Source organism: Camelus dromedarius, chromosome 10 (genome assembly GCF_036321535.1).
Source record: "Camelus dromedarius isolate mCamDro1 chromosome 10, mCamDro1.pat, whole genome shotgun sequence".
Classification (NCBI taxonomy): domain Eukaryota; kingdom Metazoa; phylum Chordata; class Mammalia; order Artiodactyla; family Camelidae; genus Camelus; species Camelus dromedarius.
The window spans coordinates 40,830,202-40,853,863 of record NC_087445.1 but is presented as its reverse complement, the minus strand read 5'-3'; the positions used below and the strand labels follow the sequence as shown (position 1 = coordinate 40,853,863).

General features: G+C 40.5%; 1 protein-coding gene across 2 annotated transcripts in view; it reads right to left on the bottom strand.

Annotated features, from left to right (window-relative positions):
• PCSK5 (proprotein convertase subtilisin/kexin type 5) overlaps nucleotides 1-23,662 on the bottom strand; it is a 413,695-nt gene that overhangs the window by 284,111 nt on the left and 105,922 nt on the right. For both annotated transcript variants that reach the window (XM_031449902.2, XM_010978064.3), the window contains exons 4-5: nucleotides 9,949-10,092; nucleotides 6,060-6,136 (exon numbers count right to left, since the gene is read on the bottom strand). In XM_031449902.2, coding sequence (XP_031305762.1) covers nucleotides 6,060-6,136; nucleotides 9,949-10,092 — 221 coding nt within the window. The remainder of the gene's footprint in view (nucleotides 1-6,059; nucleotides 6,137-9,948; nucleotides 10,093-23,662) is intronic.

The following is a 23,662-nucleotide window of genomic DNA, read 5'->3' as shown; positions in this document are numbered from 1 at the left end:
TTGCAGGCTTTGTTTGAACTGCTTAGCGATAGGATAACTTTATCTGAACATGTTTGGCTAACTCCTGGGTAGGAAAAAATAATGCTTCTACCTGTTAAGGTTGTAGATCTAAAGTGTGCTTTTCTCTCTAGCACTGAGTTAAAATATTTCCTGTCTAGATAGACAACCCTGACTACATACATCGGCTTTGCTTTGGAACACTACCTCTGACAAGTGCCCTCATCTGCAGGAATAAGAAAGAAAAGGCCACACGCACTTTGGTTCTGCAACATGGCGACATTCTAAACGATGCGTGAAAGAAGACACAAGACCAGAAGAAGTGTCCTTCCATCCACTCTGGTTAAATCTTCCCAGAAACAGAGATAAGAAACAAAAACGAAAAATCCATTCCTTTTGGAAAATAAGTCTTCAACCTATGGGTTGGTTTATTTTAAACGGGAATTAGATTCTGGGCCTACATCTCACACATTCAAGATAAAACGCGTGCTCTCATCTCCCACTAAATATGTTGCTATGACTCTTAAACAGAGGGAACGTTTAAAGAGAAGCAATCCACAACCCAGGGAAGAGGAAATCTAACTCAGACATCAATAATTCATTTATCAGAAATGGGAGCAGTGCTATGAAATGCCAGGAGACTGTCTCATTTATAGGGAGGCATTTTCTATTTTAAGCCTAGAACAATGCAGCCAGCTTTATTCTGCAGGTTAGTACGAATGGCGGCAAAGCGGGACGGAAGAACAGGTTTTACGGTCTCCTCTAGCAGTGCTATTTCTTTAGCAGCTGTTATTCGGGGTTGACACACCACCATTTAGGGACTTGAAAAGTGGTAAGAAAGGGATTTTTTTTTTCACTATAATTTTCTAACTTCAGAGGTGATTGCCTTCACCCCAAGGCTTTAGCACTAAAATGTAATCAGGTCTGATTTGCGTAAGAGGTACGATTTGCATAAAGTTTTGAGGGTGTATTCTTTCTTAGTACATCTGCAGGGCATTGGTTCCAGGACCCCTCTGCACTCTGCAGGTGCTCAAGTCCTTTATATTAAATGGTACAGGCAGCCCTCCACATCCTCAGGTTCCATACCTCTGGTTACAAAGGGCATCAATGGGACTCAACACCCTTCAGCTTACACAGCTTCTTACTAAGTCATCTCCTAATTCATCCCCTTAGTTAGTAGCCTATATTATTTCATCATTATATCTGCCCCCCACAAGCATTTAGCACAGAGCCATTCACAAAGTAGCGTCAACGAGTAGCTGTTGAATGAACGAAAAAACACAGTTAAGTATGAAATAATACCAAAGATGCTCTGAAGCCGACTGCTCAGATTGTACAGTGAGGAGGTACCTGTTCAGTAGATGCCCCGACATCTTCATTCTGGCAATGTTTAGGAATTCCTCCCCTTCACTAGCTTACTTCCAATTCAAGGACTCATGCTCCACCAAGGGAGATAGGGTATGGAAATTAAAGAGAAGCAGATGTACTGTAGCCCAAATGAGTCACTGTTCCCAGCCCCTAAAGCAGAAAACCCTACCTGAACCCCTAACCTTGGAAATAAACAAAGACTTGCAAGTCTTAACTGAAATTTGAAATGTTTGCATGCACATATGTTTTGAGATAATCGTAAGAGTATAACTGTAATTTTTAACTGATTATCAAGAAATGGATATAGGAATAGAACACACAGTTATAGTAACAGCTATAATTACCTAGCACCAATTATGCAGTCAGCCCTATGCTTAGTGTTTTACATATTTTATTGCTAATCTTTGGAAGTAATTCTATGCCCATTTTAGGGATTTAAAAAGTACTAAAGCTCAGAGTAGTTAGGCCTAAAGACCATAAAGCTAATTAAGGAGGATCAAGCCTAAAAGTCAACTTTTCTAAACTACAAACCCACTCTATTTCCCGATGCTAAATGACCTCTACTGAAACTGAAATTACCTATGGATGCACACTTAAAGACAGATCCATCAATCATATTTACGATTATGATCTAACAAGCAGAGAAGATATTGTAACTCTAAATGCCTGAACACATGCCTGTGGTTGGCCAAGAAAACACTGGGCAGCAGTACTGACAGGAGATAAAGGGACATCTGATGCCCCAGGTGATGGATGATTTTCATAAAACAGAGGTAGGGAGTGCTGGTGTTGTACCTCTAAAAACGCCATACTTCAGAGTCAAGGCCACAAACCTAAGCACACATCCAGAATAATGCCCGTGTCCTCCAACACGCAAACCCACACTGCCCTCAATGAACCACGAATGGTACTCAGAATGGGTCACAACAGGACACACTAGAATACCCCAGAGTGAGCAGGACAATGGTGATTCTTCCTGTACAAAGGTCTTGAGGAGTAGCCAAGTTTGAAAGGAATCTTCATGAAGGATACAGTTTTTAAAAGTCAGCCTATAAAAAGCCATCAAAGCCAAAACTCAAAGGAGTGTCTTCACACCCAGCCTTTGTGGTCAGCCCTGTTAGTCGCAGGTCAGACACACCCTTGGAGAACAGTCACATTGCCACTGAGTTTCAATGTAAAAATCACCACATGTAGATTCAGACAGAACTGGCTACAGGGCACAATGCTTTCAGTTTCTACCTATAGCCCCTCTTGTCCCTTAACATCCCGCACAAGAATACTTTGGGTGTTAACATGATCTAGACTTTCCTGTAGCTTTCTTGTTCTCTTTTCTCTACACACAAATGCTGATGGGATACATGTAGCCAATGGATATGGTACAATCAGTTCGTGCTTGCCTTGAAAACACAAATTTCTTCCAATATCATTGATATTTTAGAGAATGATTTGAGTATTACATGAAATTTGTTTCTGCAATTTTGTCTCAGAAACTCTAGGTGAATGTAGAAAATGCACCTAGTTGCACTGAACACCGCAGGAATACACAAAACACACAGAGCCACATACCTCAGGAGCACAGTGGTCTACCCTTGTCCACACCTGGTGCTGCTAATCCGCCTTTCACCTCACATAACCCTCCTTCCCTTCATAATAACCTGCAAGCTGCCACGCTTCCAAAGGCCATCCCGGCTGGTTAAGGGGGATAGATCCTTCACTCTGCTTAATTTCCCCTTTCCTTCCAGCCTGTTTCTGTTATTTTCTTCTCTAGTCTCTGTTCTAAAAATTTTTCATCTTTATCTCTTTTTTTCTTACCCTTTTTCTCTTGCACACAGAGTGGCAGGCACATGAGTAGAAGTAGTTGCAATGGGCACACACTTACATAAGCAAACTTCAGGTCTTATTCAAGATAAAGTGCTCGGAAGGGTGACGTAGGGGTGGGAGCGGGAGGTACAAGCTACTGGGTGTAAGATGGGCCACAAGGATGTACTGTACAACACAGGGAATATAGCCAATATTTTGTAATAACTAAATGGAGTATAACCTTTAAAAATTGTGTAAAATTTAAAAAAATTAAAAAAAAACATTGTAGCTTAAGAAGTCAGTGTCACAAGAGAACTGCACTATATACATACTAGTTAGAATCTAATTTCATAATGATAAGACACAGATTGAGTATAAGATGGATGGAAAAGGTCTTTGAACCCAGCCTAGCTGTGAATTATAGCCTCACTGTTCTGAAGTAGCAGACTGGCATGCATTCTCCAGCCTTCTTTTCTCTTATGATAAGATGTCAAAGGTCAGCTCAGTGCTCTGTACTCTCCCAAGTATTTTGGTCAATAATTCAGTCTTTCATTCTCTCAAAGACACTGTTATTGAAACCAGTTATCTCTAGTTATAACTCACTTAAATGAAAAGTACTTGGACCATTTTCCCTTTTTTTCAAATGGAGGTACTGGTGATTGAACCCAGTACCTCGTGCATGCTAAGCATGGGCTCTACCACAAGCTGTAGCCTGGATCATTTTCTTTTTAATTACCATAAGAGCTCTGGACTTGTGTATAAGCAGAGTAAGACGCAGAGCAAGAGCTTATAAACAAACCACCTGCGTTTGAGTCTTTGCTTCCTAACTTCTCCATCACGTACTACCTGTTTAACCCTTGTCTGCTCGACCTGTCTGAGCCTTTTTTTAATTCTTCACATCTAAGGGCTGCAGGGAGAATTGAAAAAAAAAAAAAGATAAAGTGTCACATTTATTATAGTTTTATATATCCCTTAACCACTTAACATGAATAAAACTGAGTTATTATTTTTTGATGTCACTTTATTTTTTTAATTCTTAATTTTATTGAAGTATAGTTAATTTACAATGTTAGTTTCAGATGTATAGCAGTGATTCAGTTATATATAAACATATATTTTTTCAGATTCTTTTCCATTACAGCTCACTGTAAGAAACTGAATATAGCTTCCTGTGCTATACAGTAGGTCCTTGTTGTTTATCTATTTTTTATATAGTAATGTATACCTGTTAATCTCAAACTTCTAATCTATTACTTTTAGTAGGTCCCTATCATTTTTGTGAGTCACTAATGAAGTTTCTAAGTGGTGAGCTCCAGCTTCATTTTCCTATTACTCTGTGGTTTTAGACTTTGCAGAATGAAAGCATGTATGTTGCACTAGAGTAGAATGGACTGGAGATTGAAATCTGTCAGCAGTGACCTCTTAAATATTGAACCTTCAAATTTCTTCTTCAGCGTTTCATGCTAGTTTGCAAATTAGGTTAAATAAATTAGCTTACATTGTCTCAAATTATAACGCTTTATGTGAAATTCAGCTATAACTTTAAACAACATAATCTACACAGTAATGACAAGGCTTCTTTTTGTTTGGAAAGTTCTGGAAAATTCTATTCACATCAATTTGTATATTCACGTTTCCACCACTGAATCTAGTCTGTAATAATTACTCAGATGGTAATATTAACAAACAGCATATTTTTCACAGTAACTTTTTTGAGGCTTCTTTGTAAATGGTAAAAAGAGGAAAAAAGAAAAACTCATGTACAGTCTAATTATCTAGGTCATACGGTTTTCTCTAAACTTATTGACTTACTTAATCAGGTACCAGTTGAGAAATGTTTCCCTCAAGAAAACTGCAGGCTAGAAATAGTGCATAATAAATGGGCAAAACATGTCTCTTTGCAACTTCTGTGATTCCAAACACGTAAATAAAAATTCAAATGATAGTATCTAAATCATAGCAGTATCCTGGAGAAACTTTGTAGTGAAAGGAAAAAAAGTTAATGTGATCTAGTGATTAGAAACATCTACTAATCTTTTGAAAAAATCTGGGTGATTGTAAGCAAGAAAAAAGTTCCCATTTACTTAACGATATTCTATGTTATCAAATGAATATGCATTTCATTTGCTTTCAGAAAAATTACTGTACTAACTGGAAAGTGTATATGTGGTTAAATGAGTTTCTAAGGCTCTTGACTGTTAGGATAAGAAAGGTCAGCAGTAGAGCCTGAGCTTTGCATGCATGAGGTCCTGGGTTCAATCCCCAGTACTTCCATTAAGATAGATAAATAAATAAACCTAGTTACCACCCTCCCCTACTCCCTTAAAAAAACAAAAAACCCCAAACCAAGCAACCAAACAAAAAAACCAGCAACAACAACAAAGAAAGGTAATGTGTTCCGTACACGGCAAACCACACAGGCAGTTCAGGTACATTAGTTAAAAAAACAATCATTGCAGATTAGAGGAGAGCAAAAAGGAGGCATATCAGAAAGCCCTAGCAGGGATCTCAAGCAGAGTATTCACTCACATTTGTGGAACTTCAGAATGAAGTAACTCTTTGAGGGGCATGCTGCTTTGCCTCTGCCTTTAGCACTCCTACCCTTAAACAAGTAGGTCACAGGCCAGTGACTATACAAGGAGCAATACTCCCCAGCTACACCCTTAAGACCTGGAAATGCTGAGTCATTCCCTAGGGTTCTCTCTGCAACCATTCTTACGATGTGGACCACTCCGTTTTATATCCAGAAGCTTTAGTGGAAATACACTTGTTTAACTTGGAGCAAATTCAGGATCACTTGTTAACAAACATTTCCAAGAAAATATTTTCCCTCAGTAAGAGCAGAAAACAAAGCTTGCCAGCCACACTCCAGCCACCCCTCTCTTGGGTCTTACTTGTTCTCATTGCTTGCATCATAACGAGGCATTGGGTCCAAGTCGTTTCCATTCACGTCACAACTCGCCAGAGCATCCTGTGGTCACAGCGGAGAGAGAGAAAGGAGACGGCTGTTCATTAATTAGCCATTAACCTGAAGGCTCATGCCTCCTTAAACACATTTCTGCCAAGAGAGTAATTAGATTAAATAATACACTCACAGTCCAGTGGTGTCAGGATGCCTTGTTCTGTAATAATATGTTGTATTTTCCCCCATGAAGGTGAAGAAATACTCTCTATGGAACAGAGGTGCGCCCAGTCCCTTCTTGCCAGCACTTCCCTCATACCTAGAACTGACCCCTCACCCCAGTGCTTTGAAGATGTCCTCAATTACCACCTTTTCCGCCAAGTACTACTGGACCACCCAGAAGCAAAGTGATTCATGCTGCAAGAACACTCTATTCTGTACTTCATTTCTGGAGTGTGCAAATCCCGTATCACAATTCAAAGTTTTTGGAGACAATAATCATTCACAAACAATCAGCAAGCCAATTAAACATCAGTATTAGGAATCTAGTATATCAGGTATCTTGGGACCTCGATTAGGCAATATTTGTCTGGTTTCAGATGTTGTAGCTACTATAAAAGAGTCTACAATTCAAGACTTTTTATTAATACCCGATGGCCTTTTGCCCCAATCAAAATAAAGAGCAAAGTTTTATTACGTCAAGGTTTCAAAATGAAGCAAAACTTTCTCTGAAACCAAAGCTGGATTTACTTGTTTGCTTCTAGAAATGACTGTGAAAAATCTTCCAGTTACTAAAAAAACAAAAACAAAAACAAACAAAAAACAATGGATTGTTCCATCATTCAAATTTATATCACCGTAGATGGGATGAATTTAGGATGTTTTGAATTTTCTGACGCTTTATGATGATTCCTGATATCAGTTTTAGCAAAAATAAATGCTGTCTTTTTCATGGGTTCTGGTGTCTGAAAATAACTTACAGTACACAGAGGATGAAATGTTTGGGGGTATTAAGCAAAATACACAAGACATTTAAAGGAGGTAAGTCCCTGCTTCTGTACAAAGGAAGCCCACATCAGTGGACATTAGAGCACGAAGGACAGATACTGAGTAATTTTACTTATAAGGAAACAGAGGGCCCAGACAGGTTGGCCAAAGGCATGAAACAAACTACTTGGAGAACTAAGGCCGGAACCCAGGCCATCTGACACCCCATCCAATGTGCTTTCCTCTACTCTTCACCATCTCTGACATTAGGAGAACTAAAATGGCACCAGTATTGCTAACTGCACAGGTAAATTCTGGAGAAGTTTCTTTCAAGGGAGAAAAAAATGAAAAAGGTAAAGAAATACGGTGCATTTAAGTTAAGGCTATTTGTATTTAATCAAATGCACTTCCAGGCGTGGGGAGCAAGAACACCCCATAAAACCCCCTTTGCATATGTTAGGAAAGACTTCTTTTCTAGGAGATGGGAAGCCCTAGTTCTGTTCTTTATGTGACTTGGGCTAACTCACTTTAGCTTTCAGGTGTCAGGGTCCAGCCCATCAAATGAGGAGGCTGAACTGAAGTTCCTTTTTAGGTCTAAAATTTTATTCTGTGAAGAGACACACATTTATCTTGGAGGCAGGGAGAGGGTAGCCATTTAAATGTTTTGTTAAACTGAGAACTCAACGAATTTGCGGTTCCTTCTGTCTCTGTCTTTCTCTCAACCTTAGGGAAAAATCATCTAATTTAGGAGACATCAGTTCAGTATTTCATCATAAAAATTGATTTGTGAAGTTCTTAGCTGAGATTTTGAAACAAAAAAGGCCACAGGGTGGAACATTGAGAGGAAAAGTAGTTGATAAAAGTATAGGTGATACCAGGTGGGCCTCAGTGAAGGAAGGTCTTCACAGGTCAGAAATACGGGTGGCTGTGCGAGCTGGTAGCAGTTTCTGATGTGCCAGGGAAGTGACTTGGAAGTTCTTTCTTTGCAAAGATAAAAAGAGAATCTTTTCAGGTTTGAGTGACAAAAGGAAAATTAATTTAAGCAAGATTCAGTGTCATGAAATAAGTGAGACTGAGCAAATGAGAAACGCTGGAGAGAATGTATGGCAATTTCTACCTAAATAACTTCATGAGAAACTGAAGCAGGAGGAATGGGAGAGGCCAGAGGGGAGATGGGTACAGAGACAAATACAGACAGAGTCCTACTGTGCAGGGAATGCAAGCCTTCCTGAGCCAAAGACCGTCAGTGAGAGAGAGACAGAGACAGCAGATTTCAAGAGGACATTATGTTCTTTCTCCAAACCTCAGCCTTAAGGAAAAAGCCATGTCCAATCTGAGTGTGCCCAGGACAATGCCCCTCCGGGCCACTGCTCTGTCCACCAGGTACTGAGGAACCAACAGCAGCGCAGGCAGCAGGTGGGCTAGGATGGCAAGCCCTTTGCGCCGATGTGCAGAGTGGACAACGGGCCAGGCCCATCTCAGAACTCCCTGCCAGCTCAGGGCTCGGGGAGATGTGCGAGGCTTGCAGAATTCACTCCCTTAAAGACCATGAACGTAGAATACAGAAGAGAAAAATTGGAGGAGATGTGTCCTCCCGGTTCTAGCCCAGGATTTTCTGTAGGGCCTGCTCCATAAATACGAGGCAAAGCTTCCCACTCCAGCCCAGAACTTTCCTCCTGAAGGCTCAATATGAATCCTGCAAAGGCATGTGGACTTCATTGTGATTTTGAGCTGCTTCTATTTTCAAGGCTATGAAGGGAAACTTGTAAGCTGACAGAAAATCTTCAATTAGCAGAGAATTTTTTTTTTCTCCAATAACAACATGAAAGACAGTTTAGGAAAACTCACAGGACCAAAATTTGGGAATTAAAAGGAATCACAAAGGAACAGAGAGGGACAGAGATAAAAGTGACTGATGTTCTAGTGGGTGTGTCCTGGGTGGAAACAGCTGTCAACAGAGAAGAGGTCAGAAGGCCAGTTAGAGGGCCTTGGTGTGAGTGGGATCTACATGGAGGTTCTGCTGAGTCCAGACAGGAATCGGAGAATTGCATGTGCAGATAATGGTGCATCACTGAGGGCTCTGAAGTCACAAAATAAGTATTTCAGGGAGAATGTGAAAGCATCAGGAAACACAAATGTGGAGCAGAGGATGGCATACTGGGAGATAGTTATGGCATTTGTGACCAAATTTAGGGAGGAAAAGCCGCTGGAAGGGTATGTTTGGAGAGTAGAGGACAGAGGGGTCATCGATCTATTTCCAGGCAGGAAATATCATGGTGGTAAAGGGGACCTAGAGGCCCTGGGACAGAAACTGACCTCAGTGTCCAGCGGGCATGGTTTTCGATGAAAGTACAGAGTCTCAGCCCCAGGACTTGCTATGGACCCCAGGCTCATCTCAGGATCTCTCTGTGTCCTGGAATCGCAGTGCTTTCTTAAGAAAGGGAACTGACTGATTCCTAAGGACTACTGGGACTCTGATCATCACTGTCCTTTAAAAAGGGAGAGGCAGAGTGAGAAAAAAGACTAGCAGAATAACTTGAGAAGAGCTCTAAGGACACTTTTCTCCATAAAGGAAACAAAGAGTGTTGCCTGGCTGTGTGGATGAATCGTCAGGAAGAGCAGTTGTCATCAGTAGCAGATGGTGGGGTTTCTGCTACTTCATCACCTACTTTTTGTCATCGGAACATCAGAGGCACACAAAGGTGGACAGTGTTATCTCATACTTCCTGTGCTCTGAGAGCGCATCTTTTACAGATGGGAGCAATACCTAAAGCTTATTGTATCCATTAGCTGCTTTTTTTTTTTTTTAGTGGTTTTCCCCCTTTTTCATAACCCTAACATGCATTCCGTTGTTTCCCAGGAGGGAAGGCGTTCCAGCCACAGCAAACACTCACGTAGTTCTGCATCAGGTCTGGATGGGTCCTCTCAATGCCATCGTCCAGGATGGTGACCACGATGTTCTTTCCCGTGTAGCCTCTCTTCCAGGCTCCTTCAATATTCATGTCTGATTGGCAGGGATGTGTGTTGTCACTGCAGTGCTAGAGGAACAAGAAAGAGATTTGGATGTTTCAGGTTATCAAAGAGTGAAGAGACGGGAGAACCATCTACTTGCTACTAAGACCATGCATTAAAGTAACAGGAATGTGATGGATTGTCTGTCAGAATAGAAGCACAGATCTCTAGCATGACAGCAGGGGACGGGAGGAAGGATAGATGTGGGCAAGGCAAGTGAGACAGAAATCCCTTCTGCCAGCTCTGCCTTGTTCTCATGCCATAGATCCTTTGGAGAAACATAATAAGGGATACTTCAACAGCAGAACCACGGAGGCCCTGTTTTATTGTTAGCGTGTATTAATGACACATAAAAAGGCATGGTCATGTTTCGTTTACAAACCCAAACCAGGTAACTGCAGAACATATACATCATCATTTCTTAACCAGGCACCCAGAAAAGGCCAGCTACAAATGAGAAAAACCCAGGCAGCTTCTGGACGGTGTCACCCAGAGGTGTGCTGCCGCTGTGAGAAATGTGAGAAAAAATAACAGCTTCTCCAAACTTTCTTCAGTAAATTAATGACTGTGGTACCACAGTTTGCAGAAGGGAAGCAGATTCATTCAGTGCCACGTTGAGAAGGGAATGAAGAAAAGGGAGAAGTCCAGAGGGACGACAGACATAAATGTGTGTGAGGGAAGGGCAGGCTGGAGCAACAGCAAATCCTAGCTCATCCTGTGTCGTCATTTCATTCCACGATGGCTACAATATACAAACGCATTGAGAAATGAATCAAACCAGCAGTTCTTCCCAATATAATTTACTAGCATTTGTCCAGCCCAGACAATTATTCCTTCAAAGTCCGTCTCTTTGAAATATCCCCAAGTGATGCTGTTTTCCAGGTTCTTAAAGCTCAGTGGAGGAACAAAGGAAGAGGGACGTGCTGGAGCTACTGCCATGGCAACCGAGCCACCCCAGGTCCACACCATTCATCTTCCTGCTGGGTAACAGTTCAGCACTTCAGGAGGGGAAGAGAACGTGAGCTTAGTGTGCTCTAAGCATAATGGCGACCCCACTGCCACCGATTCATCTAAGGCACACCTTACTGAGCACTTACTACACGCTGGGGTATGGCCGTGGACGAGGAAGATGAGGTCCCTGTCCTCAGGACCTCTCTAAAGCAGAGACACAGATACTAAACAAAACAAAGACCATTCTGAGGACTCCTTATGTTTAAAAGGAATTAAAGGGGGTGATATGGCAGTCAATGCTAAGGTGTCTGAGCGCCCACCCCTTTAGCTGGGATGGTCAGAAAAAGACCCCAGTTCCTGAGAAAGTGAAATGTGAGCTGTGATCTAGCTGAAGAGAAAGAGCTGGGCTCCCTAAGAGCCTAGAGACACATGTCTTGGCAGAAGACACGGGAAATGCAATGACCATAAGGTAAGAAACAGCTTAACCCATGGAAGGAAGTGAAGGATGGTAGGGTATTGCTGAAGCTCAGCAAGAGAATGGCCTGGAAGGTAGCAAATTCCAAGGGGCAGCAAGGTCATCATCCTGGGCTTTGTAGACTTGACTCTTAGTCTAGGTACCACCTACAAGAAGACTCACCTCTTTCCAAACTTTATCCCTCAAAATCAGACACTAACTAGCGGCGGATACCTCTAACACCTCCCGACATGAATTTGTTAATTTATTCTCCAAAGGAGACTGCCTTTTGTTGAATATTATAGACACACTTGAGTAGTTTTCAGGATTCATTATAGAGAATGGCATATCCATTTTTCCATCACAGATAATATTAATTTCACTGAGAATAGGGGCTGCTATATTTTATGAACATTGGCAACTTTCCCTCACTTTCTTGATTTCTTTCTGGTACGTGAGGCCCCACACGTGCACCCTCTATTACTACTCTGATCCAAATTCCATTCTCTCCCCCACCACTCCCCAGTTTTCAGAGCACAGCTCCAGGCCCTACTTCCTCCCACAAAGCCTTCTCTCATTCTTCAGTCTACTTGGCTTCTCTCGTCCCCTTCCTGGGGGAATGGAGACAGACAGACAGACAGACACACACACGCATACATTCTGTCCTACACAATCCAAATCCTTCTCACTGAATTCTGCTGAACTGTGGTTGACTGTTGAATCTAGTGTGTAAACTCTGTCTCCCGTGATTGGAAGCCCCTAGAAGACTATGATTAAACCAGATCTAACCTAGGATTTCAGTCAATATTGGCTGATTGATTACACGCTAGAAATCAGGGCCTATTTTCAACTTCATATTCGAGTTTACAGTTGCCACTATGCTTGCTGCTCCGACCTGGTCAGAGGTATCTGGCCAGCGCGTGCTTGCTTAGCAGAGACGAGCATGAAAGAAACAGCGCAGGTTTCCAAAATGCCCAGGTTTTTCGGAAGTCTTGTTCTGGCCAAGAGTTTGGGCCTCTCCTCATCAAATATTTTAATGTAACACAAAGCAACCCTGACGGGTTTCCATTTCATTTTTTTCTCTTTCAAAACCTGCTCTGGCCACCTGTGGTATCGTTTGTGCCATGAAGTAATGTTAATGTGGCCAAGAGGTGGGCCGGAGGAAGGAAATGCACAGGAAATGGGTAACCCACAAATGGGATAACCGTCCTGGAGCGGAGGGATGCTGCCTGAAATTGTAATTACGAAAATTGAAGAAAACCAGCCATCTGTGGAAAACATGTGTGCTCAAAGTGGCGCAATTAGCTTGCCTGCTTCCACCCCTGCTTCTGTTGAATCTGACTTTACCATTACATATTTTTCCTTTTTCCTTGTCATCCACCAACATGGTATTGGTGGAAGGGGAAGAAGGAGAAGTATCCAACTGATACTTTCATCTGGATAATCTAATATACAGGGTAACCAAAATGTCAGGGGAAGAAGATAATCAGAGTCAGGAGTGTTTCTGGCAAATGAGTAATAAAATGGTCAGAGGACCCTTAAATCAGAACCCTAAATCCCTGAATGTCACCTTGAGATCTTTAACACACATTTCAAGTGGTCCAGGCTTCCAAACATGTCTCTAACGTAGTTGTTTCACATGCCCAAGGTATCCAAGGAGCAAAGACTACAGAAAATATTGATGCCAACACCACCTAAAGGTGAAAATTAACTGTTTCCTTAACGGCCTGATCGAAAAGGTCCATAAACGGGACTCTATTTACTTGACAGGAGTCTATGTTACTGCATCACTGGAAGGCAAAAGGAACACGTATTAGCCATGATGTCCTCATACTCAGTCTACCATGTTGAGAAGATCTGGGCCAGGGCAGGAACTAAGACTAGCTTCTGGATTTGTGTCACCACATATGCAGGCCATAGACTGGTACTGACAAAAGGGGCCAGTCAGAAACTTCTAGCATATTTGAAGCTGATGAAAACCACATATGTGCACAGTGTATGTAAGATCAATATTTATAGTAAATGTATGCACCTTCAGTTCTGAATAATGTACTTCAGTGATGGTCTATGCACAGACAGCAAGGTATTCAGAAAGGACACAAATCAGAAAGTCTCTGCAGAAACAATGGTTACTACTTAGGTCTCTCATTTCTTCATCCACAAAAGCTTTCATTCTTTTTAGGAATGAAATTTTAGACACATGGTTCTCTGAGTTCTAGAAATGGCCTTTTCCACACCAGGGTTATGAGCTGTTTTGCTTATAAACCACTCTGGGTGTGTCCACTTCTCTTGTGTCTTCACAAACATATCACAGTGTTTGCTCAATGAAAGAATAGTTTATACCCCAAATAAACACCTTTCCTATGCTCTCACCATGATTTTCTTCAGACCAGGGGGTTGGGTGGGGAGGAACCCTCAGTGTCATAATTTTACACTTCTCCGGGTTCTGAGGGTCTCTAATGAACTGCCGATTTATATGCTGCCAATCGTCTGCTAACATTGAAAACATCTGTTGTCTATCATCATTGACACAGTGGCTCATAAGACTGCATCTCTGACTATACAACATTAATAAGACAGCAGAGTTAAACACGCAGAAAATCTACTTTATGGACAAATTCAGAAACATATCTAGTTACCTTAGTAACATGTAAATAATGCTTGAAATTCTTCGTAAAATTTGGAGTCTAAGAGTTCTAAGAAATGGGGAAAAAACAGAACTCATACTCCCCTAAGGGGAAATCTGACATTACTAGATCCTCACCATGGCCAAGCATTGTACTAATCACTTTATACAGACTATCCTCTTTTACAAAAAAGTATTGGAGAGAGATACTTCCATCATGTTTTAACAGATAAAGAAGAGGAGATTCAATCAGCCTAGATAACCTTCCAGAGTTCCAACAGGTGGCCAGTAGCAGAATGAGGATTCAAAAACCAGTCAGTCTGACATCAGACTGCAGGTCTATGGAAACTCTTCTGTTAAAAGTTGAAACAAAAAGGGCGTAGAGGAGGGCAAAACAGAGGCAAACTCAGATAAGAAGTAGATCAGGAGTGGATGTTGGACAAGCACCAGTAAAAAAATTCAAATAGCAGAAATTTCACTGGTCTTAGCACTGTGACCAATGCATTCAAGTAACAAGGTGGAATATAGTTGGCTAAGACTTTAGAAGCTTTCTAACTTTTCCTTATTTCTCTTATTGCAACATATTTTTTAAAGCAGATCACCAGTTACTACTTGAATAGTTTCAATGACAGGGAGCTCACTTCTTTACTAAATAGCCAACGATATGCTGGTAAATCAGCCCTTTGAAAAGAAAATCTCTTATTTCTAGCATTTGACAGTTTCCCTGGTGTAAATACTCACAACACGGCCAGTTTTAAACTACCACACTTGCAAAATTCCTGAGTGTTTAACAGTAAGCTTTGATGAGCTGTTAGAAGTAACCCAGTATGGAAACAGCTCACTCCATCATTAGTCTTGCTCCATTTCTTTTGAAGTCATTACATCCCATAGGTCTGACATCTGCCTTCTCAGTATAGCTGACCACTGAACAACGTAGGGATTAAGGGCGCTGACCCTCCACACAATTGAAAATCCATGCATAACTTAGTTGGCCCTACATATACACTGTTCCTCCCTCTCCACCACTTTCCATCACAGATTCAACCAACTGCCAATCATGTGGTACTAGTATTTACTACTGAAAAAAGTCCACGTATAAGATAAATCTACGTTGCTCAAGGGTTAAGTGTACTTGGGAACCACTGGGAGGTACCCAGGATTAGATCTTCCCTTTGCAGTTTCAAACAATAGTTTCACTTCCTCTTGCATTTATTTGGAGAAGAACTTTCTTTTTTTTTAAATTGAAGATCAGTTGATTTACAATGTTGTGTTAGTTGCTGGTGTACAGCAAAGTGATTTAATTATGTATATACATATACATATTCTATTTCAGATTCTTTTCCATTATAGGTTATTAGAAGACACTGAATATAGTTCCCTGTGCTATACAGAAGGTCCTTGTTGGTTATCTATTTTATATATAGTACTGTGTATCTGTTAATCCCAAGCTCCTAATTTATCTCACCTGCCCCATTCCCCTTTGGTAATCGTAAGTATGTTTTCTATGTCTGTGAGTCTGTTTCTGTTTTGTAAACAAGTTCATTTATATCACATTTTTTAGATTTTACATTTAAGTGATATCATATAATCTTTGTTTTTCTCTGACTTATTTTATTTAGTATGATAATCTCAAGATCCATCCATGTTGCTGCAAATAGCATTATTTCATTCTTTTTTATGGCTCAGTAATATACTCAGTAATATACCACATATATACACACATATATCACATGAGAAGACCTTTCTAAAACATTTCTTACTCGAGGCTACCTAAAATAATTGGACTTTGGACTTTTATGAGCCCAGAAGCTGATTGGCTCTCCTTGAAATATATGAAGTAAAGATTTTGTGGCCTCAAAACTGAGGATGCCGTCACAGACTTTTGCAAATCTAAATTAAGCTAGGGAAGTTCTAAGACATTTACTGCTTTATTTATGTACCAATTTGACAGCCTTCAAAACCTTTGTTATCACACACATGCAAAAAAAAAAAAAAAAAAAAAAAAAGATACCCCCGCCCAAAATAGATCCAATGTCCATTTACTCAAGAATGACTATTCAATTTGTGGATTTTCCAGAAATTCCAAGGAAACCCAGTATGTTTTGACAACACAAAACTCAGCATAGCAGCTAAGGACACTAGCTAGGAGAATCAGGTAGAGGAAAGGTTAAATTCCACCTCTGCTACTTCCCAGCTGTATGACTTTGTCCAGTTACCCAAATTCTTAAAAGTGGATTTGTAGTTTGAATGCAGACACTTGCTATGAAGATTAAAGAAATTAAATTATATAACAAATGGGTATCTCCACATTCAGAGGAGGCATCAGTGTCCCTAATAGTTCATAGAAGAAGATCTTGGTTTAAAAAAAAAGAGAGAGAGAGAGAGATTACTACAAAATATTGAGATGAGGGTTCTCTTCACTGTCTGGAGAGGTAGGTCAGGCCAACTTGAAAGGGCAACTGACCCTCTGTAAGGATAGCTGGGATGATCTGAATATTTTACATTTGTGGCTGGGGGCCTCAGCTGGTGGTTGGAGATTGAGGATGGGGTATAGGAGGAGAGAACATGCCTAATTATTTTCTAGTACATTGGTCAAATGACCTGTGAATCATCATGTTTTACTCCCCATATTTATACCAATATTCCGACTGCTAGAACCATGGATCACATCTACCATAATGTAACTGACAGAGGATCATTTCTCCTTCACAAAATTGTAAGGATTCCCCACTCAATACCAAAGAAACATCATAAAATAGCAAATATTAGAAGAAAGGCTGTTGTACAAAATATGCCTATATAGACAATAATGAAAATAAATCTAGTTCCTAAAATTCTACTCATAATTGATAATCAAAAAAATGAGTCAGTAGAGTCAACAGATCTTTGACAGAGGAGCAAAGGCAATGAGGTGAATGAAAGAGACTCTTCAATAAATGGTGCTGGAACAGCTAGACATCCACATGCAAAAGAATTAGTCTAGACATAGACTTTGTATCTTCCACAAGAATCAACTCAAAATAGCTCATAGACTGAAACATAAAATGAAATACTAAAAAATTCCTAGAAGATAACATAGTAGAAAACCTAGATGATCTTGAGTATGGTGATGACTTTTTAGATACAACACCAAAGACATAATCCATGGGAGAAATAATTGAAAAGCTAGGCTTCATTAAAATTTAAAACTTCTGTTCCATAAAAGGCAATGTCAAGAGAATGAGAGGACAAGCCACAGACTGGGAGAAAATATCTGCAAAAGATAAAGGACTGTTATCCAAACTATACAAAGTACTCAAACTCAACAATAAGACAACAACCCAATTAAAAAATGAGCTAAAGACCTTAACAGATACCTCACTGAAGAAGATGATATACAACAGGTAAATAAACATATGAAAAGATGTTCCAAATCATATATTAGCAAAGAAATGCAGATTAAAACAATGAGGTACCATTATACACCTATTAGAATGGCCAAAATCCAAAACACTGACACTGCCAAATGTTGGCAAGAATGTGGAGTGACATAAACTCTCATTCATTGCTGGTGGTACAAAAAAAAAATGATAGTCACTTTAGAAGATAGTTTGGCAGTTTCTTGCAAAACTAAACTAAACATACTCTTAACCATACAGGCCCACAACTGTGCTCTTTGGCATTTACCCAGAGGAGTTGAAAACTTATGTCTACCCAAAAACCTGCATAGGGATGTCTACAGCAGCTTTATTCATAATTGCCAAAATTTGGAAGTAATCAAGATGTCCTTCAGTAGGTAAATTGATAAATAAATTGTGGTACAAGAGACAATGGAATATTATTCAGCACTAGAAAGAAATCAGCTAACAAGCCATGAAAAGACACGGAGGAAACTTAAATGCATACTACTAACTGAAAAGAAGCCAACGTGAAAAAACTGAAAACTGTTTGATTCCAATTATATGACATTCTGGCAAAGGCAAAACTATGGAGACAGGAAAAATATCAGTGGTTGCCAGGGCCTGAGGATCGGAGGATGAATAGGCAGAGCACAGAGGATTTTTAGGGCTCTGGAAATGCTCTGTATTAGATTATAATGATGAATACATGTCATTATACGTTTGCCCAAACCCAGAATGTACAACACCAAGAGTGAATCCTAATGTAAACTGTGGATTTAGGGTGCATGATGGCTCAACGTAGGTTCAACTACTGTGATAAGCTACCACCCTGGAGGGGGATGTTAGTACTGAGTGATGCTGTGCGTGTGTTGGAGTAGGTGGTATAAGGGGAAATCTCTGTGCCTTGCTCTCAATCTTGCTATGAAGTTAAAACAGCTCTTTTAAAAGAAATAAAAAAGAACTGAGGTAAAGCAAGCAAAGGGTAACTGGATGATCTATGGATTTATTTCAGTGGACAACATTTCTCTCACTTGTAAATTTTGTGATCCTCTTTGAATCCTTCCAACACTAACACATCTCGACTTAAAACTTTCAGTCCTAAAACCATTTAACAAAGCAAGACTAATAAGCCAACAACAACAACAATTTTGTTTTCTTTAAGGAATCTCTCTATATGTCTGGTCTTAGTGTTTGGAGAACTGGTTTTATCTCCATTACTCGGCCACGTTGCTACAGGGTAATCAGAGTCTCTGAAATTTACTGGATATTTCTGAAACTAAGGCCAAGCTCACCATTACCTGCATGGTCCACTGCACCTGCCAGGGTTCTCACCATTCTCAAATAACTTAGATTCAAAAACCGACTCTAGTTGTGGAAGTCTGGGCCTGAAACCACATCTTCTTCTCTCTTGTTTTCCTCCATTTTCATAGTGCCTTGCAATTCAGGCCATTGGCTTTGATCCACTCCTTTTAATCTTCTAACCTGGTTTACGCTTCCAATCTCCTCTTGGCATTAAACTTTTTTTTTTTTTTTTTTTAAATTCAGCACTTACTGTTTGCTGGTAACTATTTTGGCCAGAGCAATGTCACTATGCTCAAGTCCTTGAAGTCCAGTCTGTGCGACAAATAAGACTTTTAAAAAAAAAAACAAAAAAACACAAGTTAAGTATTGTAATGGAGGTTTCTCAGGGCACTGTGGGAACCTGGAACAGAGTCAGGGAGAAGCGTGGGAAGCTGAGAGCATTCTCCTCGGGAAAATGACAGTTAAGTGCCCAAGTATGAGGTGACTAGCCAGAGGGCAAGCAGGGGATGATGAGGATGTGTTAATTTTTGATAAGGGTACGGAGTAATCAAAGAGAGACTGGAGGGTTCAAAGAACTGAAATTCAGTACAGCTGGAGGATACAGATGCGTGAGGTGGGGGGAGATGAGGAAAATGGAAAGAGATGAGACTGGAGAGGTAAGCAGGGCCAGACTGCAAAGATTCCTATAAGCCATGTTCTCCTTTTATTTGAACTTTATCATAATTTGATATAAAATTATTTGGGATAGGGATTGACATGGTCTGGATGCCTAAGATGCATCTCAAACTTAATTCCAAAGGAAAATACTTGATCTCCAGCCCCTCTGACTCCTACAAAGCCACTCAAGCCCGGGGTTTCCGGTCTCCCCAGCACCCATGTGCAACATCTATAGCTCCTCTCCTTCTCTAAAAACATCCATCAGCAAATCATTCTTTAAAACAGGTCTTGAACCTGACCTCTTCCCACCATCTTCATGGCTGTAAAGCCACTGTCATCTCTTATTCCTCTACAGTCTATTCTCCTTACGGTAGAAAAGTGATCATTGTCAACTAGGTCAGATTTATTCTCAATAAATATCCTAATAATCCCCAAGCTCCAATGACATTTCCTCACACTTTCAATAATGTCCCAAGTTCATTCCATGGCATATAAAGTGCTTCATGACCTGATTTGAAGCCATCTCCCTGACCCTTGGGTGCACTTACTCACTGTCGTCCTTACTCACTCTGTTCCACTGCCCTATCCCCTTCCATCCCACCCCAACTCTTGTCTCAAGAACTTGACACCTGCTATTCTCTCACACTGGAATGTTCTTCCTCGGATAGTCATGTGGCTCCCTCTCTTATGCTCCAACATCACCTCCTACGAGAGGCTTTTCCTAATTACACTTACCTGAGATAGCATTCTAAGTCCTTCTCTACCCTTGACTCAGATTTCCTTTTCTTTACGGCATTCATAACTACAATATTATGTATCAGTTTGTCTCTTTATCATGTGCCTCCCACACTGGATTGTAAACTCCATGAGGGCAGCCACTTTGCCTTATTTCTTTCTGTATCCACAGTGTCCAAGATACACTAGAAGTTCAACAATTATAAACCAATTGAACAGATTGAGTTTTAAATAGTCACTGAGGGTCCTACAGAACACGAAGGAAAGCATGGAGACCAATGAATCGGAAGACAGCTCCACTGATTGAGAGTTGGCGGGGTCTGGATTAGCGGGAACAGAAGAAGCTACAGTATTTGATAGACAGGAGGCAGTCTACGTATTTGTTGTCCATGATGGTGAATGAGTCTGGTGAGAGAAGAGAGAGGAATCAAGAATGAGCACGTATCTGGCTTGGACTACATAGCAGAGGGCAGGATCACTTACTAAGAAAAGAAACATAGGAAAAGGGGAAAATTTGGTTGGAGAATGAAGATACTGAGTTCAGTATTAGAAATATGGAAATGGAAGTAACATCCAAATAGGACTAGCCTGTAGCAACTCGGTATGTGGATCTAAAGTTTCTTTCTGCCCAGATCCACAACTGAATTCATCCTAAAATGTTGGCATCCTGCTGTTATTTCCCAGCTCAAATCTGTTTCCTGTCTATAAAGCACTACCATCTTGGCCTCCGAGTTGCTCTACAACCTGGCAATGAACATACACTATCTAGTGTCATTTGTTGCCTCTACGTTCAGAAATCCCTAAGGGGAGCATAGTGTGTGAAAATTTGACAGTCTTAGCGAGTTCAAGGTCATTACCACCTGAGGCTGAGGGCAAAAACAGGCACAGTTCTCCACTGCTCCCTGTGCCTATGGCTCTTGCAATCCCTCCCACGAAGAAGCAAGGAGGTTTCTCTGGGCTGGCCTGGTGACCTGTTTTGGCCAAATGCAGCAGAAGCAACAATGCCCCAGTTCCATACCTTCTACAGCCTTTCTGTTGTAATCCCGCCTGGTTGCCACATGAACAAGCCAAGGTAGGTGAGACAAGGCGAGGTGACAGACCTCATGGAACAGATAAAGCTGTCCCAGCTGAAACCATGCTAGACTAACCAGCCCTCAGCTGACCTAGAACAGCTCACAGATGCACTGCTGAGCCAACACGGTATCAGAGAACTGTCCAGTTGAGTTCAGCCCAAATTTTCAGACATGCAGAATCATAAATCTAATAAACAGCTGTTGTTTTAAACCACCAAATTTTGGAGGTAGTCTTTAAAGAGCAAAAGCTAACTAAGCTATGAGGTTATAAGTCCGAGGGAAGCAAGCCAAACCAGAAAGACAGGAAAAAATCAGTACATCAATGCGAAACAGTCTATCTAGGAGAGAAGAACTGGCTGCATCATTAGGGAGGAATCTTGTACCAAATATATGATTCTAAAGCAAATTCTAAGATCCCTGTGATTCACTCCCTGTATGGGAAGCCCAGTGCTTTTCTGCTCACCTCATCCAGCATTCACATCAGCAATTTCTGATTATATAAAGGCTTTATCTTCTCAATGAAATTACAAGCCACTTGTGGTAATGAAGTCTGTACTATGCATCTTTGTCACCTCTAGAGTTCATAGTAAAAATACTCAATAATTCGTTAATAATTTATTTAAGAGAGGAGGCAGAAGTAAATTCTGAGATAAAATGCAGAAGAAGATAATTTACATAGTTAAGACATGAATATAGGTAACAGAAAACATTCAAATAAGATCTAGAAATCATTGTCTTCTGCTTATGGGCTCATAAAGGGCACCTGCTTATTCAACTTTGCCAACAAAAAAGAATCAAGAAATAGCATAGGAAATGTGCAAGGACTAATGCATTCATGAGGAGTTACATAAGAAGAGGACATTCGTTTGGGGGTGCTGATATGCCGATGCCCTACTAACAGTGCTCAACATTCCTGGCAGAAGATATCAGAAAAGAATCAACAGAGTGACAGATGAGCTATTATCCTTGTATGGGCTTGGTGGAAACTTCTCCTGGCTGGAAAGGAATTCAGGGGTGCAGGACTGTTTCCTTTGGAACAACATAGGGAATGAGGGAAGTAAACACTTCTTGACTCTTTTCTGGTATCCAGTCAATGGCTCAATTTTAATATTGTCTTTTCTTCAAGGTCATGCAGTAAATTCTTCCATGAGTTGGGGAGAAACTCGGTGTTATCCAATGACTTTCTTCCTGACTATGAGTCAAGCACCAAGCATCCGTAATATACCACTCTGCCCAAATTGTGCAATTAGTAAATTAGTAAATTATGTTTGCGTAGGGATGATCTCAATTGAAATGTTTTCTTTAAATGCCTACAAAGCCCAGAAATAATTTCTACGTTAGAGTTCACGAAAATGAATTTGAGAAGCGACTGAGCTGCATTATTGAATAATTACACAAACATTAGCAAGAGGCAAACCTCATTCCTTTCTAAAATGTAACTTCTTTGCTTACATTGCTTACAAAAGTCTGCTTGCATAGACCCCTTCACCCTCTTGTCTCCTGTATGCATAAATCTGATGCAGAAACTCCTTTTTCTTCTTTTTCCACCAAGATCTCAGGAAGAAGAGCTAGCAGGTTGGAGGACATTTCCTTTTTAAAGTGGGTAGGATGCAGCCTGGTTTGGGTAAGCTGAACCAACTGGCTTAGGAGCTCAGTTGCCCCACTATTTTTATTTTTTTCAAAGTCACAGAAGAAATTTCAAAGTCACAGGAAAAAAATGACAGAAAACATTTTTTTTAATAATATTAGAGACATTGAAGGTCAAGGAGGAAAAATCTGAGTATCACTTGAAAATATGTGACTATAACCTTGCTAATATGTCATGCTTCTGCATTTATATTATCTCACAAATGGCAATATTCTTATGAAACAGAATAGCAGAGGCACCTATTTTTCAGGTGAAAAAAAATCCATTTTACAGTTGGAAACAATAATGAAGAACTAGGATAAACTTCTACATGATCCTCCTAAACCTTCAATCATCCTGCAGTCAGGAATTGATCGCACAATCACTTTGTCTTAAATAGATGGATGGATGAACAAAATAGATGGATAGACAAAGAACTGACAGACAAGCAAACAAATAGACAATAAATGCAGGTTACCTCCCAAGTCTTATCATATTTCAGTTTTTCCCCCAGCTTTCTATTGAAGGATGTGTACCTTTCCAGGACCCTGCAGAACTTCTGAACAGTAAAAGTCACCACCATTTCCCTAAGTCAACCCCTCAAACTCCCAAGGATTAGATGCTCCCAAAGGATATTTTCAATCAAGACCAAGTCACAAAATGAAACATATGTAGAAAGAAGAGGATACAGAGAGATGGAAGGGGAAGAGAGGATCAAACTAGCAGAACAGCAAAGATGTACATATTCGATAGCTCATCCCTTTCCAGATTAAGAACCACCTGAACTTTCC